At 44.2% G+C, this 18,205-nt stretch overlaps 1 protein-coding gene across 1 annotated transcript in view; it reads right to left on the bottom strand.

Annotated features, from left to right (window-relative positions):
- Window positions 1-667: 667 nt before the first annotated feature.
- Window positions 668-18,205, bottom strand: part of DDAH1 (dimethylarginine dimethylaminohydrolase 1) — a 66,939-nt gene continuing 49,401 nt past the window's right edge. The window contains exons 3-7 of the mRNA XM_009333890.1: window positions 17,822-17,921; window positions 16,576-16,649; window positions 15,856-15,975; window positions 1,517-1,660; window positions 668-1,081 (exon numbers count right to left, since the gene is read on the bottom strand). Coding sequence (XP_009332165.1) covers window positions 965-1,081; window positions 1,517-1,660; window positions 15,856-15,975; window positions 16,576-16,649; window positions 17,822-17,921 — 555 coding nt within the window. The 3' untranslated portion in view covers window positions 668-964. The remainder of the gene's footprint in view (window positions 1,082-1,516; window positions 1,661-15,855; window positions 15,976-16,575; window positions 16,650-17,821; window positions 17,922-18,205) is intronic.

Here is an 18,205-nt window from a genome sequence, read left to right as displayed (position 1 = left end):
AACAGAGAGACAGAAATAAATTTTTAAAAGTAATAAATAAAAAAGTGAACAAAGAGAATTAAAAAACCCCACATTTTAGATTACTTTTGTAGGTTTAACTTTTCCAAAAGCATCTCAGTCTTTCATTTTTGTGGTCCGGGTGCTCCCTGGGATCTGGCCTTTTTAAAAACTCCTCTTCCATTCTCACCAAATTGAAAGTCACAGCCTTAGCAGCGAACTGGGACCTGAACTTGCAGGATGTATCTTGTGTGGCTGCACTACTCTCTCTTTTTCTGTCATTCACGTTTCCCAGGCAGACATTGCCCTTGAACGCTCCTGTCGGAGGAAGCTTTTTCCGAAGTTGCTACCTGGCGTCTGAAACTGATTCCAGCCACAACTCTGCCCAGCAGCAGCAGCAACATGATATGGCCGAGACAGTGAGCACAGTCCATTGCCCACTGCTCCAGCTAGTGTACGGAAAGCTTCCCTACCACACAAGATACCAAGTTCATGAGCTCACTGAGTCTTCTTCTGTCCCCCTGATACCTTGCATCACTGAAAGTAAAGAGGACCGAGGAAGGAAAAAAAGATGCAGAGCAAGGAAGCAAGAGAAAAAAGACAGGAGAAGGGAACAGTGTAAAGACAGCAGAGGTGCTTGAAATGTTGAGAATTAGTTGGTTTTCATAAAATTTTCACACAGACATGTTAAATCACTAAAGCTAGGGGTTAGCCATTATAATTGTCTTCTGCTAGCCCATGGGACTAACGTACTTCAGAGTTATGTGCCCCCCAACAAACCGTACATCCACCTTAAATACCATCTGCAAGGACATAATAAAAATACACAAAGCAAAAAATTTGTAAACAAGGGTTAGTAGCACAGTGGTACAGTAGATTGTCAATAAAAACAATAAAAGTGTGGATACAGATTCGTCTACCTTGTGTGTAACATTATTGCCAGTTACAAGGGAGGGACTCTGTAAACTCATAATTCTGAAGTTTTGTTAATAAGCACAGAGCAACAGGTGAGCGCCCCGTCTACTTTCTCCAGTTCTGTGTTGGCTATTGGGATCAGCATGTGGTCCTTCAGTTTTTCAAATACCTGTTCAGGAAAGAAAACGGAACAGAAATCATTATACTTTATGCCTCTCTCTTTTCCCTTTTCTCTAAGTATTTACAGAATGAACAGGCATGGATGTATCAGCGGGTGCTAAGCCGTCTCATCATTTCTAATCACTAACATTTACAGCGTACGTGGCCTTTTGGCTATGGGATTCAGGCACATCAATACTGCAGCGAGGGGAACTGTTGCCATGTCCAGTTATGCAGAAGAAGCACCAGGGGCACAAGAGACAAAGTAATTACATCAGTAGCGCAGACGAGAACAGAGCCCAGGCCTCCCACCTTTCACCATCTGTTATTTCCATGACGGTATACAACAGCCCATTCTGGAAAGCACCTGATTTCAATTCCCACTGACTTCCCGGCGAGGCCGGGATGCTGGGTGTCTCCCAGGCACCCTCAGCGCGGCTCTCACCTTCGCGCTCTCCGGGTACTCCTCGGGGGCTCGGTGCAGCAGGACGTGGCCTTTGCTGGGAATGTTTAAGTAGATGCAGTTTGCTGCGGCATCGTCGGGCACCGTCAGCTTGTCGTAGCGGTGGTCACTCATCTGTTGCATGGTCTGTCGGGAAACACAAAGCGCAGCTATTTAGACCAAACACAGTAGCAGCCCCAAACAAATGGGAGAACAGAGCCTTCAAAAAAATAGCTAATTGCGATTGCCAAGTCAGCCAGGAGCCATTTTGCTATGCAGCAAGTAAGGAGATCTCTTTTCATCTCTGCCTTTCAAGGAAGAATCTACTAACCCTAACGGAAATGAGCAGTAGAAAACCTTTGTGAAATGGTTCCTGCAAGTGGCAGGATTAAGCAGGGCACTCGGTAAGCATCGTCCGTGGGGTCTTTTCCTTAAGGAATGTGCACTGAGTACGGAAAACTCCTGCTTGCATTGATGGAAACTATAGGTGCTCAGCACCTTCAAAAAAAGCAGCCATCATTCAATATTTACAAAATGAGCGTGAATTAACACAAATAGGACAGGAACAGTTCCCAGCTTGGATATCAGCCCAATCTTAATTCTTTTCAAGGACCTCCTTTCTGCTTTCCAAGCAGTTACTCTTTCACTAGGCACCTGTGCTGGGGAGCGAGAAGGCACGTCTGCGCTAATCCTCGTTCCCAAGGGGACAACACAATAACCTTCTCAGAACAGTAGAGCTGGTGGGTTTCAGAGGTTTGGTTTATAAATATAGGGCTCATACACAAATTTGGGTCCTGGCTGTAATTTCAGAGACAGAGACTCTCAGCACACAAGAAGCCTGAGATCCCGTGTTTTGGATCAGGCTCAACTTTTTAATAAAGATGGGAAAAGCCTGGAGACAAGACGCCTGACTCCCCACTGTACCATTCCAGCTTTACATCAGCTTCACCTTGACAGAGACCTAGAATAACGCAGAAGTGAACAAAGCTCCAAGTCAAAAACTTTGGTCCTACTGAGAGCCTAAGCAAATTCAAGTGTTGCAGTTTCTCTCCTAGCCCTGCTATGTTCCCACATACATTGCAAAGATGCAAACAGAAAGAAAAGGCTTTTTTTCAGCTTAAAAATACTCACACTAATAAAATCTTAGAAATAAACTGGTATTCTGATGACAAAATTTTTCAACAATTTTTCCCTTCTCAGTGAAACGCCACAGATTTACATCACATAGCAGAGAGCAGACCTTGATTTTAAGCACAGTTAAATTAATCTTTAAATTATTTGCAAGTGCACTTGTACTACTTCTCATTCATTAAAAAATATTATATGGAACTGAATTATAACGAGGATCTACAATATATTGAGAAGCAACAAAGCAACTCACGCTTGCACACACCTACAGTAAGTAATTCCGTTATAGGTCTGGATACATTTTTCATGTTGTAGCCTGAGTCATCCACATCCCGCGGAGAACATGAAACTCGCAACGAAGAATGCCGTGCATTCTTGAGGAAGTGTTATCAGACTGTCATTTCGTGTTCCTTCTGCAGTTATGAAACTTTCCCGAGTTCCCAAGGTCACATCTACCTCCATAAAAGGTTAACGTGTTTTTCTGGGGAAAAAGCCTTGCACCTTTACTTCACCGGATGTATTTTTATTACTGTGCTTACCATGGGTGACTTTCCTATTTATAATTTTGTTTCCGTTATGTTGCCAAGACGTATTTTATAATGCTTTCCTTGATGCTGCAGACATCTAGCAGCAGGTGAGCGACACGCTTGCACCCAGTGCAACTCTTCCCCCTGGTAACCAGAGCCAGCAGACTCGTCCTCTACCTGCAGCTTCTCTTTTCTTCCCTACATAATCTTTTTAAGTCTGGATTAAGGACACACATTTATTAAATCTGCACTGAAATACATGTAGAGCAAAAGCCACCATGCCTGGATTTCGCTCAGCTCCCAAAGAGTTGTGCTTTCTCCAGTTCTTGTTGGCAACAGAATCCTGATACTGTAGGTTTTCTGTAGGAACAGTTAATTCATCAGAAATACATTGTGAATCACTGTGTAACATTTCCGTATGAAATTACCAATGAATTCTTAAGCAGAAGGGTATGGACACATCTCCCATTCATTCATTTCTGCAAAATGCTGAAGTGAGAACACCAGCAGCAAGCAGAAATGAAGCACAAGTGGCAGGGCTCTAGCTGTGCCAGCACGAGGCACGAACCAGCGTTGGGAAGCCTGGGACATGATGGAAGGACACGTTAGGAGCATTGTTTTCAAGATTAAAAAGCACAGAAGTGGTGGCTGAATTAATTCAGAAACAAATGAGGAGAAAAAATGAGTGGGAAAGTGAGATAAAGCAGCACAGGAGTTTGAATACACAGCTGCGACAGTGGGAATGGGATCTCAGCTAGCTCGAACACCACCGCAAGAAAGCACGTATTAGTTACCGGAGGCTTGACAATACAGGATTACTCTCTTCCTCAGCTTTTAAGATAAAAAGGAAATTGTATTTGCAAGCTTTCATCCCTGTTGTAACTATGCCTGCACGTTGAAGTAAAATTTCAAACCCTACTTTCTTGAGAAAGCACCTCGGCCATAACACCCCAAACCTGCCCCATAGGGAGGCTCTGGATGCAGCAGAAATGCACTGATACGCCGCCATCAGGCTATTTTAAAGACCCGTGGGGCTTTCCATATTTCTGTTATGTAAAGTCATTGCGCACATGTGCCTGGCCAGACAGGACTCCAGGACAGAGGAGGAAATACAAGCAAGGTCCTTTGATTGTACTTTTATCAGATACACCCCAAAAATACATGTTTTTTGGAAACGACAAGTTTACAAAGACTATAGCGCTCGCACAATGCATTTGCGGAGGGCTGGCTTTCTGCCCACAAATGTATGACCAGCTACGTTAAGAGGCAGGCATTTCCCGCATGCCTAGTTTTTCTGGGAATTTTCTTCAGCCTGAAGAGGGTGATTTTCATTGCGCATTCTCTCAGCCCTTAGTCATGCTTTCCTTATGCTGAAGTCATTCGCATAGCCTAAAATGCCTTTTCTATAGTTTTTTACAGTGTGTCCTCCAACAATTGAGGTAATGGATAAGCTAAATAATCCTAAATATGAAGGAGCATTATGCATGAAGGAAAAATGTGTACGTGTTTAGGGCCTATTATCACTGACAGAGTTAAGATGACCACATGCACTTTCAAACCAGGCCAAGCCTAGTTACAAATTTTCCCCCTCCATGAGGACGGCACTAGTCTGAGCCCTGCTGCCATCTGGGACCTACCTGCATCCAGATTACTGCGGGACAGGCAGCGACCAAACCCACCACACCTGCAGCGCGCCTTCATATCTCCAACACCCCACAAGCAAACCCAAACATACAGTGAGTGTTCCTCTTGCTAACGTGGCAATGAAGACTGCACTTAAAAATGCCTCTGCCATGTCAATAGAGAAGTAGAAAGTGCAGATTTCCAGGGTCTGATTTTTGTTTTGGTTAGCTCCTGCTCCCCTAGCCCCCAACATTTAGAAGAAAAAACAAAGCTAAGCCCAAGTCAAATGCATGTAACCCTACACCCACAGGATCATTCCCTCACCAGATTTCAGTTACCTTGTCCTAAATCCTTCAAGTCACAGCATTCTTAAAAGAAAACTATTAACTTAAAACTATTGAAGATATTTTTTCCATCCCATCTCTTCCTTCTTTCCAAGCACATTAAAGTTTGGCCTGGTTTACACTGATGCTTAAGTAACATCTGGCCTGGGGTACAGTGCAAGTTGGAAGACTTTAATCCGAGAGACTGTAAATTGTGAGAAAAGATTAAGCTACATCAAGACTTTGCCTGCAACGGTGAAAATTAAGTCGTTTGTGGTGCAGGGCAACTAACACTGATGAGAGGAATAACTCAGCAATACGCAAGTCACATCCCCCCAGGCTGGCTGGGAGTTTGGAGGACAGCCTGCTTCTCTTCCGCTTGGAGGAAGGACCACTCGTCTGGGAACGATAGCAGACTTACGCCTTTACACACTTAAGGCAAAAGATGAGGACGGGCACCTGGCCAGTACATTGCCATCTGGAGGGAGGACTGAGAAAGGTAAGTTATTGCTCACTACCTGGAAAATACCTCTGATTACCAAACCTGCCATTTTTTAATGCTTGTAGAACCTGGAAGTGCTTCTTTTTTAGTGCTGCATGATGTGAGTCTCCAGCCCCACGTCAGAGGTGACGATATCCCACTTCTGGATCCTAAGACAGGGACTGGAGGCAACGTTTCTTTTCTTTTTTGAACTTGCCCCTTGCTTTTAGAGCTCCCCTGGTCCCTGCACTGGGAGAGACAGCGAACAATTGATCCCCAGCCACCTTTTCCACATCACTCCTGATTTCATAGGCATCTATCATCCCTTCTAGTTGTCTCTTTTTCAGATTATAGCCATAGCTTGCTTAGTTTGTCTCCTCAGGCAAGCTATTCCAGGTATCTGGCCATCCTTATTGCACTTTTCTGAATCTTTCCAGTTCTACTCTATCTTTTTTGGAACGAGGGGATCATGCATGCGAAGTGCACACAACAGCCAACGTGCAGATGCACCACAGCTTTAATCAGTGGCATAACGATGTTCTTCATTAGGCTTTTAGTTGAGCTGGCAATTTCAACAAGCCCAGGATCTTATTTCTGTGGTAATGATCAGTCAGAGCACATTATTTCGTATGTGATGTCCACATCATCATTCTCCCTGTCCCTTGCTGCACATCGCTTTACACTTACCTACACTGAATTTCATTTATTGTTTTATTGCCCTGTCTCTGTCTATTAAGTTCTTTCCTCGCTTTTTCGTATTTGGAGAAACAATTGGCACTGGAGAGGGAAAGCAGCAGCCTCAGGGTTCAACACAAGAAAATGCAGGACAGAGCGGGGCTGGAGAGCTATGCCACGGTGCTACGTGCCTGGATGCGGGGACTCAGCCTGCCATACAAACCACGCTACTCAACAGCTTCTCAGAGTTTCCTTGAAATGCAGCAGTGGCAACAGTGACCGTAAAGAGTTGGCCAAGCTAACCAGAGGGGACAGAAGAGCAGAGCTGGAAAAGCCAGCGACGTTCTTGAATGTCAAGATCTAAGAGGAGCGTGACCCCTGAAATGCAGACAGGCAGGAGAGACAACAGTGGGGTAGACTCAGTAGGAAGGGGTCAAGACAGCCACTTCGAGCAGCATAAATCACAGTAGAATGATCTAAGGCTTCTTGTCAGGTACCGAAAAGTCTGCTAGAGATACAGGATAGGATAGACCCTATGAATGCAAACTGCATTCTAGATCTCTTTGAAACCAGCAATGCCACAGTCTGCCACGGTCAATACGCCAAATTTCTTAGCCCATACACAGCCAGAGCGTTACTTTAATTTCCACCTACCACCCACGCTCTCAGCAGCTGGGCTTTGGGCTTCTCCTCCCTGCTGCACCCTCTCAGTCATGTTTTCCAGAAGGCAGAGTTCTTTAAGCAACCTCTTCCACCCTGCTCCTCCGCTTTTCCTGGTGCGGGACACCTTTTGCATCATGGCAGATGTGATGGGTACCACGTGCCGCTCACACGCACACCTGTGCTGCGTTCCCCCTCTGAACCACCTTGCGTCACGGCCACACTGTCACCTGGCTGCCAGCTCTGCCCAAGGACCACTGCAAAGGGAAACCACGACCTGAGGAGGGGAAAAGGAAGCGGCTTGCGTATGTTGTTGCTTTCAGTCAAGAAGGCGAGAGGACGAACATCCTGTCTTTTGGAACAGGAACCCAGGGAGAGAACAGTCAAAGAAAAAAGAGCAGCAAAGGAATAGAAACACGAGTCCCCATTTACGCAAGTCAAATGACATCTTCTCGGACAGCCTCTGACCCAGCTCCTGTGGCTGACAGCCTTACTGGTGACGACAAATATGTATTGAAAGGGACACTTTCCTCGCCCTTTTGCGAGGCGGGGGGGGCAGAGGGAAAAAAAGCCTAATACAGCAGTCTCTATTCTATAAATATATACTTTTGCATCTGTATCTTCCAAAAGACTAGATTCTTCTGCATATATGCAAACTGAACAGCACTGACACTCAGTTAAGCAAAGTATGTTTATTACAACATCTAACTTTAATTAAAAGAAAAACAGAACTTGCTGCCTTTTTAAAGTAGCGGGTCATCTGGTACTCAGTGAAGACCTGCGTCCCCTGAGACGCCCTACACCCCTAATTCATAAAGTAATGGAAAATCAGAGGGAGCTAAAGGGAAGTGCACAGAATTTTACAAATTGACTAATTTTCCTATCTATAAGGCTGAGAGCAGCAAAGTCTCATTTTTTAATTTTTATTTTTAGGGGCAAGTTGTCAATTGTTCTCTGGATTTCACTAACCTTTCTTTGTTGCTGCATTACAGAAAAGTCAGCATTCATCTGCACTTTCTGCTAATTCCCTAACTGATGTCATCCTCTTTAGGTTATTAATATTAGTAATCATTTCCACAGCAACCCATTGTGATATCGTAAATAGAGGATTATGACTTCATGTGGGGAATAAGCAGAGGCACAAATGATGAATTCTTAAGGAAGAAGAGATAATGTTTTCATGCAAACTTGTGCATTACTAGAAAAGACAGACACTATACAGACAATAGGAAGGGCAGATTTAGCTGAGCCTTTTCATGCTGCCCAGGGGTACGGGCTGCTTTCTAAGAACACCGGATAGATGAACTTTTCCCTTAGGTGCCCGTTCTGGAGGTGCTTCTGTGGCACAGCTGGGAACCCCTTAGCTTTTATGCAGGCACTATAACCCTGCTCTCACTCAGGGAAACAGTACTTGGCTTTTTAAAGCTGGCATACTGCAGAGACTTCAGTTATAAAGACAGAGTAAGAACAAAAGGCATTTAATCACAGGAATGGGGGCAACTGCCAATGCTAGAACAACTCCTTGCGCCCAAGTCTTTAAAAGCACTGCTCTGATCATAGCTTTGGATACAGATCAAGGGCCTAGTTGCCCAAAAGAGACTCCCTTCTCTTTTATCCTTAAGATGTGGTTTTGATAAGCCTCCCTTGACCTCTGTCAAAACAGCGTACGGGGCTGCATTTGCAATAGCGTCCTTCAGGGAATAATTTAAGGGATGAATAAACAGCTCCACTGCCAATAGAAGATATTGAATGGGAGAGTCAAGAACAAGGCAGAGCAATCATGTCCAACCTTTCATCGAAAGCGGGGGAAAACAAGAAAGGTATTTGCTGATGTCGTGGTATTGCACTACTGTACATATGCCGATACACTCCTGACCATAATAAAATCCCATCGACTAATGAGGTCAGAGCCTAGGATACCAAGGACGAGCTCAGAAGCGCACAAGTCACCACTTCTCTGGGACCCGCTGGGATGCAATGCCACTCAGCCCTGACATCTGCCACGGCCACACTGCCTCTGTAATTAGCATCCGTTCCTCTAAAATGACCAGGTGAAATCCCAGATGCTTCGCGTGAAACCAGGAAGTACTCCGTTATTCCAGCTCTTGGAGGGAATATCCCAGGTACAGCAGCCACAGGGATTAAGCTCAGGCCATAAGAAAGGCTGAGAGAGTTGGGGTTGTTCAGCCTGGAGAAGAGAAGGCTCCGGGGAGACCTTATTGCAGCCTATCGGTACTTAAAGGGGATTTATAAGAGAGATGGGGACAAACTTTTTAGCAGGGCCTGTTGCGACAGGACAAGGGGGAATGGTTTTAAACTAAAAGGGGATAGATTTAGACTAGATATAAGGAAGACATTTTTTACGAGGGTGGTGAAACGCTGGAGCAGGTTGCTGTCACGAGTAAGTGGAACGCACGTCACTCAAAAGAGAGAAGCAGCAATATGTTTTATTGAGGTAAAATAATAATTTGACAGAGTTCAATGAATTCAATGGAATTTAAGGAAGTTTAACAGGGGTTTGCCAAGGTTCAATAAGTTTGATAGCAAGGTTCACCTTATTAATTACTGCATGGAAGAAACATACGAAGGAAAATTGAGTTAGAATCAAGTTAGAATGATTCACACAGAGACCGGAGTTGCAAAGGGTAAGGAAGACCCTTCCGTTGAGTCATGAGGTTCAGAGTGGACCGCCTTGCTTTCTAAACTCCTGATGAAGCTTAGGTGCGGCTAGGTCCAATCTTAGTCTCAGACTTGGACAACGGTTTATGTCTAATGGAATTAGCTATACAAAATTTATAGTAATTAATACTTAATAGCTACATGGATTAGTAACGTTTCATTAATATTAATTCAGCATGCTATCAGTCACTTACCGAGGATCTATCGCAAGTAAGGGATCTTTTGGTCTTGGGCAAGGAAGGGTATCTTTGTCTCAGGTAAGGAATCTCAAACCTTGAGAGGTGTCCCAGCTCAAAGGAAGAGTCACCTGGCATGCAGTCCAGCTGCAATTCAGGGAGAGCTCAAATTGGACTTATCCAAAGATCTGCCGTTAGTAAAAGGTCTCTCTGCCTTGAGGAACAACCTTGAGAGGCATCCCAGCTCAAGGGGAGATCACCGCCATGCAGCCACACTGCCTAGCAGGGAGAGGTCAAAGATGGCTCACTTAGGCTGTCATATTTATGGAATAAAGTGGTTGGCTTGTAGTCAAATCACATGCGATGGAAAGGTAGGCATGAGACTCCTTGTACCCACAACTTTCTTTGTTCCTTGATAAATAAGTCTTGGAAAAGCCACACGCTTCAAGCCATGCATTAATCGCATGATCGGTGTTCCAAGCTCATATGCATCAATGCTCACTGTGTCACTCTGCTCCTTTGTGGGTTTTCAGAGAGCGGATTGAAACTAGAGGAGTTCTTGGCCTGCCTATGGCTCAGGCCTTTGCCTCCTTTGGAGCCTGTACCAAACCACTGCTAGTTTGGTTAAGGGGTCGAGTGCATCCGTCACAGTTGCCCAGAGAGGTGGTAGATCCCCATCCCTGGAAACATTCAGGGTCAGGCTGGACAGGGCTCTGAGCAACCTGATCTAGTTGAAGATGACCCTGCTCATTGCAGGGGGGGTTGGACTAGATGAGCTTTAAAGGTCCCTTCCAACCTAAACTATTCTATGATTCTATATGGTGGGATGAGTGCTCTCCACGTTGCAGCCCTCACCCCTAGGCATCATGATGGGTTTCCCACCTTCCTTCTAAGTCCTCTGCTCCCTTCTGAGATCCATCAGCAACCACCAGACACTCGGCATTACCGCAGAGCAGCGGGGTCAGTTGGAGGCTTTCTCTACCAGTCCTGTGGGGAGACCCTGGGGTTAGTCCTTTGGAGAGTGCCCAACATCAGAGCCTACCCAAAGGACAACCCTCATTTCCCAATGGGTGAGAGGACAACTTCATTAGCAGGCACTTGCTACAAATACCACACGTACTGCTTGCAAGGGAATAGCTGAGCTTGCCAACACGTGTAGCTTGAGAACAACACGTGTAGCCCTCACATCCTTTGGGATCGCTACCAAGTTATCCAAAGGGTGACAGAGAATGGTTTGACCGTAGACAAAGCTGCTTAAACCAAGGACTGTGTCCACCATCATCTGCTGCTGTCCAGGTCTTCACTCATCACAGAAAGCAGAGGTGGGGTTTGTGCTCTGTACCAACCGACACGAACAGCCAACGGACAGAAACGTGGCTTTTCAGGCTTTAGTATAGATTGAGAGAGTACGGAAAGGAGTGTGTAACAGATGCTGTGTCATGGTTCCCACTGTCATCTTGCCTAGCGTTTGCTGCTGGAACCTGAACTGGATTACGTCCCGGGCCAGTTCCTGCTCATCTGCTGTCCCAGCAAGACCCCAGGGTTGTGTCCCTCGTTGTGGAAAAAGCAGTGCAGAGCGTTCGCCCGCAGCGCTGCCCCATCACCTCCCTACGCTGGGGCCGGCACCATCACAGCCTGAATTCGTCCTCATTCATGCTCACAGTAAAGGTCCGCGACTCCAACAGTACAGGATCAGAGCCCTAAAGTGACATGTTTGGAGGAAATCCTGGCTTCACTGGGGGAACAGAAAAATAATCCCAGGCTTTACTGGCTCAACCGCCATGGCCAATGTTCAACTATGGAGTTGCGTGTACGGAATTATGAACAGGTTTAACTACAAGAAGGAACTAAATGCATGCGGAAAACAGCAGAGGGAAGTTAAAGTTTCAGATGCGATAGCCACTATAGGCCCCGGTAGTTTCTGCAGTTAATTTGTCTCTCTCTTTCACCCAGTTTCCTTGAGTGCCCTTTTCATCTCCAGCCCAAATATTCTATACTTCCCAGAGCCTGAAGAGGATTTCATGGTTAAAATGTCACTTCTGATTTATTATCTGCTTCTAGCATGTGCTCTATAATCCTAAACTCTGTTCACTCATTTCCTAGCTCACTTGCAGCGCTTTACATTACGCACACAGCACTAAACTCATGATCAATTGCACTCTGCCATTTGTGAGCATCAGATGCAATTTCTTTTTCTATTTTTAAAGTATTGTAAGGCTACAGGAGTTGCAACAATAGGAACAATCAAGAAAAAATTCTCTTTCAAATAAGATTGTTAGTAGGAAGATAAATCCTATTTTAAATATAAAATGTTAGCATAGCATGACATAGCAGTTCACTTGTTGCCTAACAAGACACGCTACAGAATGAAAACAACTCAACTACCAGAGATGGTTAAAGACAGCTTAATCATCTTGCTTGTATGATTGCATTTCCAGAGCAGACATGAAAAATGGCAACAACAAAGGAGAGGTTTAAAATAACAAGCTATCACAATAAAGGAGTGCCATGCTGGGCTGTGCCAGGCAAATGACTCAGTAGAAGCTCAGGGGACCGTACTGCCACACAGACTGCGATGGGTAATGAGAGGAGCAGCTGACAGCACTGCTATAGCTCAGTCGATCTGGTGAAACCCAGGGAGCAGCTTTTAATTCTGAATATCAGTGCCTCATAGAGGTCCTACTGCAACTGCATTTCCACAAGACCGCAAGAAGCTGATTACCAACTGATTTTTTTTTTCTTCGGAGGCAAATGAACAAATACAAAGAAATCACTGAGGTCAAAAAGCAAGAATTCAAACGTTAGAGGAAGCTAGTGATAACCACCACTGCCAACTCCGTCATTTCCAAGACAGACGCTTTCCCTATTTGTTTTCCAGTAATTTCTCTGAAGAAATTTAGACTCCTGGAGGAACAGCTAGAGGTTCCCCCGGATGAGAGTAGAGTTGGATACAATACACTGAGCAAGAAATACACTCTGGGTAACTTCATACGTTGCTCTGACTGCGATGTGGTTGCCTGATGTAACCTGTCAGCTCGCTGGGAGTGCGAGAAGGGCACGTGCTACAGCACAAAACCGCTGCTCTGGGCCAGAGTCCCTAGCCTCAGCTGGCAGGGTGCGAGCAAACACGACTGTCACACACATGTAAACGTGCTGCTAAATCTCCAATGCAGAGAGAAACACACAGAAAACTGACACAGTTGATTTATTTTTTAAAAGATATCCACCAACAATCAAAGACTACTAGATCATCTTGTTAATTACCATTTTCTTTTAAAAATGTATCTGCTTTTGCTGTACCTTGATTAATGCTGGTATTTACTTGACAGCTAGTTACCAGCAACATCTAATCAGCTTATCCAAAAAATATTTTTGGCTACAATAGCTAAATTGATGCACTGCAACATCAAGCCGAGCTATGCAAAAGGCTTTAATCAAACTGATGAGTTCTCAGATTAGTCCTGGCTCAAGTTCAAATTGCAGCCCTGAGCAACCAGTATTGTACTTGAATTTTGCTCATGTTTATAAACACTCTACAAGTGTAGGGCTGTCTGGATATCTGCAAACTTCATCAGGCTTCTGCTTGCGATGCATTTTGAGTTTGAGCCTGAATATTTGGGATAGTGCATATTTCACAGGCCAAGATGCAGGGCACTTTCCATCCCAGACTAAATCCATCTCACAGCATCAGGAACATCAGACCTTTACAACCAAAACCATTTGTCATTAAGTTTCTCAGAGGAGAAGACATGGGTGATAAGCTGGGAACGTGCTCCCAGAGCTCCACTAGTGATTTCTAGTAAGACAGTAACTTCAACAGCTTGTTCAAATGAATGAGCAAACTTAAAGCCACTCGAAACTATGCGGGAAGCCAAGGGACCGTCCTCTTGTTTAAGAGCTCCCCTAAGCTCACGCGGAGCAATCAGGCTGCTACCCTATTCCCTTAATTGCTGCCAGGCTGCAAGCCTAAGCCAGCCAAGACTGCACTTTCCTGGCCTCCATAATTCAACCCATGTCCAGTAGGGGAGATTCTGGGATTTGAAATGTTGGTTTTATCTTAGCTGGGGACTGAGACATTTTAAATCTTGAACTGTCACAAGGTAAAAAAGAAAAAAATACCCACCAAATCTCTGCCGACCTCTGATAGTAAAAATGATGCTGCTGGGAAATGAAAAGTCCTGGGACTATGCCCATGAGGAAAAATGTGTGAGATCTGAAAAGCAAATGTGCAATGAAGTATCGCAGCATGGCAGTAAGGACAAGAAGTCTCTCAGGCCTCCACCTTGCAAATACTTAAGGATGTTTTAAAGTAATAAATATCACTAGCTTACTGAAGCCAAGAAGGTGTATAAGACGTGCAGAATGGGTTCCTAAGCTCTTTGGGGGCCAGGGGTGTTGATTTCAGAGTTACATACTATTTCTGTTGTAAACGCTCTGCCTGGCACAGATTCAGATCAGCAGCCTTGGGCACCGATAGCAGTGCTGTTCTTTAAAATAATTCATGCTTTAGAACCGGGGCAAGAGATACAAGTCGGGTTGCGTAAGTTGCATTTAAACTGAGCGGATTTCAGAGAACTTTCTCACTAGTTAAGCAGAGCTATCTCCACCACTCTTCATTTACTATAAGGGACACACAGCTGGCTTCCTCCATGCGTTAGTGATCACGTTGCATCACGGAGGCTTCTGCAAAGCCAAAGAGCAAAGCCTGCACTTAGGTTCTTATTTACTGGCAAAAAAATCAGTATAATCATAAGCTGAAAATTTGGGACTTGCTGCCATCACTGAAAAGTAGATTTTGGTTTAACCTTTGAAGGCAAGTCCTGATAAAAATGCTTAAGACACTTAGCTGCAGTGCCTTCAGACATGCTCTGGCTTACCTGCATCTCAAACCAAATCATGCAGGATGGTAGGTCCTAATTTATCAAGAGGGACAAACTCCCTCAAGCTTCACTTTAGGTAAAGTCTCAGCTGCACTCTGCTGTTTTGGTGCCCCAGCCAAAGTTTCTGCTGCAAAGCATCAGTGCCTGCAGCTGTGCTACCATGCAGGAGCATGCAGGATGCTGATCCTTCAGCTGAGCTGTCTCGTTGCCTATGTGCGTAAGGAGATTCATGGCCTCAGGTGTCTCTGTGCCCACATCCCCAAAAAAACTTGATTTGGTAGATGTGCTCTGAACACACCCAGCAGGCAGGAAAGTCACTGTCCCCAGTGCAAACCACAGGAGCAACAAACATTTCCCATTGAGGATGATGGTGGTAGTACAGCGTTGAGCTGCTACACAACAGATTACTGGTTTGCAAGTCTGCCAGTGAAGAGAGACCCAGATTCGTGAGACCTCTTAGCCTGAGGGTTCAAACCCACACCTCCTAATTTAAAGGAAAATGTTTAGAGACTCAAATTATTGGCAAGGCTGGGGTGAGACTACTCTCCCTCCCTTCTGCTGAAGCCACGCTGTTATGAGACCCTCATGGGACCAGAGAGGAAAAAGCGTGACCGGGAAGGAACTTGACTTTGCAGCCAGGTGATGGAGGAAGGAGGGATGGGGAGTCCTGGACTCTGGTCCCTGCGGCTGGAGTTACTTACCGACCTTATCCAGAAAGTCCACGCTGCAAAATTTGTACACAGGTCATTTTTGCAACAGGGATCAGACCTCCCTCCCTCCTCCTTCGTGCCAAAACGTTTACTTCCCCTCTGGCAATTTTAAAAGCCACGCTTCCTCATGGCAATATCTGAAGTAAAAATCTCCTACTGCTCTGATGATATCTCCTTCCTCCCTCCTATCACCAAATTATCACCTTTTTAGTCAACAAAGCTGTAAGTAATAACCTGCATAATCCATTTTAAACTGTATAATCCATTTATTTCCTGAAGATAGCTAAAGCTAAATTAACATCCCTGTTCTTTTGCCTGATATAAACATTCTTTATGGTTTGCACATACAGGAGACCCTGAGATGTACTGATTTCCTCTTTCATTGATCTATATCTATTTTAAAGTTCCAGCATGCTTGAGCAGAGATTAAAAACAAAAAAACCAAATTTGTTGTTTAGAAAATTTTCTTATGTGTTTTACCTTGAGGGCTTTCTGTGCAGCTTCACTTGATCCAATAGCAATCAAGTTTGGTCCAGCCATGCTGCAAAAGCTCTTCAGATGCAAAGAATCATGAACAGGGACTGTGGAGACAGCATAATCCTGTATGGGAGCAAAGGACGGTTGCTATAAATATTTTTAAATTGTCCTAGTTCCATAATTATATTGAGACATTCCATAATTAATTTTACTCTCTGCAAATTAACAATAGCAACATATCCCAGGGCACAGTGTCAACTGTTTAAGTATGACATACCCCTCTGGACCAGCTTGTCTTGTCTGGTACACTGGAGTAGAATCCAGAACATGTTTCAAATATTACTACTGTTGCAACTGTAAAGAAATACATTAAAATGCGTAATTAAACAGTACGTACATAAAACCTCTCTAGGGACCAGCAATAAGAACACATTGCTGATACATGAGAACATAAGGAACGTGAGTGTTGATATGCTCTCAAATAATAACAGCCTCCCACTATCCAAGTCACTTTTATGCAGCGATCTCACATTTCACATCCAACTTCAGCATCTGTCACTTTACAGGATGCTCAAACCTTTTCAGTAACTTGTACCTTTTTATTTTTTTAGTAAGTCCTAAATAAAGTACTTGAGTATGACGAACATCTTGGCCAGTATAATTTTTAAATTGGTTCAGTGGATGATAGCTTATATTTCCTGTGGCATGAATGAATCTACAAACCTTAAATGTGTCAGCCAGAATTTCTGCACCACGTTGATTTGTCCGCCTGGAAAGACCCACAAAAAATTCTCTGCCTGGAATGAAAAAATGAAGGGCAAAACAATTACAGCTTTTTTTTTTTTTAAGCCATCCAAAAAAATCACCACATCAGCTCCTTCATCAGAACATACACATTTTAAAAACAGGCCAGCTTTAGAGACATTCTGAAGCAATCTTTCATGGGTATCATTTTCTATATTTCTTTTCTCAAGTTGAATAGTAAAACTGAAAATTCAGCTTAGAAGAATGCAACCTGCAATTGTGAGCTGATAATTTGAAGCAATTATCTTTTTCCAGAAGACACATTTCACCAGAAGCATAAATAGCTTCCTCTTCTGAAGCTCTGCAATGGTCACTGAGTCAGGAAAGAGAACAGCTGGGCTGGATTAGTACAGCACTGACTGACCATTTCCCCCTCCCTCTGAGATTTCCTCGGGCCTGGAAGGCAGCTCTGCAGCCACCGGCATCCTCCAGCTCCAGAGGAAATCAGTGCTGGATCTGCACTGCATTAGGAAGGCCTCCCTTCCTGGTCTGCCTCTTTTGAGGCTCTTCTTTCCCCTTGGTGAACTAAGGCAAGCAGCCAGCCTACTGTGATGCTGATCAAAATAAACAGGCTCATTCAGCACAGGCGGGGAGCAAGCGTGTGCACAGCCGATGTGAGAAAATGCTTAATGGGTTTAATGACATAAAAAACACAGTCAGTATCTTCATCTTTGAAGTCAACCATGCATATAAGTTGTCTAGCACATGACATCTGGCAGGCAACTCCACCGCCTTCTCCATAAACTAAAAATGCTTTTTTTTGCATTTGATTCATTGAACTAGTGACAATTGTCTGCATCAAGCTTTTACAAGTCCTGAAAACGAGGCTGGTGAACGTAGCTGCTTGTAATAAGAAATACGAAACAACTGCAGGCAGTTGACTACTGAAAGCTTTTTTCTTATTGGCACTTTACAAGCTAAAATAAAATTTGTATGCACAGTGCTGCTCTTTGTACTGTGTGTACTGCTTCTTCATTTATTCAGGCATTAAAAGCAGGACATGGAGGGTTGCATTGAAAATTCATCTCTCTGCTACATTCATGACATTTAGTAAACAACTGATTTAACAAACCGCACAAATGACATTTTATTATGCAGATGACAGATAACGTGCCATCTTTGAGGCAGTCACAATATGTAAACAGCAAATTCACTACTATTATACCTGTAAATAAGACGTCTCCACCATCCAAGGTTGCGTTTTCATCTACCATCTCTACTATATTGAGGTTGAGACTTTCTAGTACTCTCTTCATGGCTTCAACCTGTTTAAAAGAAAGCTGTTTAGAATATATTGCATCATTGAAAAACTTAAAAAACCTACCAGAAATACATTTCATTAATAAGAATTAAAGTCCTTTAACATGCCTTTAACAAGACAGATGGCGGGGTCCTTTGTGTCCCTGCCCACCGCAGTTCCCCAACTCTCTCCTTTGTGGTCTGGAGGGGATGGAGTGTCTAGTGGCAGTGATCGAGCTCTTGCCTTTGCACAGGAACCATGCAGCACCCGGAGGAGGCAGATGACGGGTCCAAAACGCGTGTTAAGCCT

This window comes from Pygoscelis adeliae, unplaced genomic scaffold (assembly GCF_000699105.1).
Source record: "Pygoscelis adeliae isolate BGI_AS28 unplaced genomic scaffold, ASM69910v1 Scaffold10, whole genome shotgun sequence".
NCBI lineage: Eukaryota > Metazoa > Chordata > Aves > Sphenisciformes > Spheniscidae > Pygoscelis > Pygoscelis adeliae.
The sequence above is the reverse complement of the archived record's forward strand: the minus strand, read 5'-3'. Positions and strand labels throughout refer to the sequence as shown.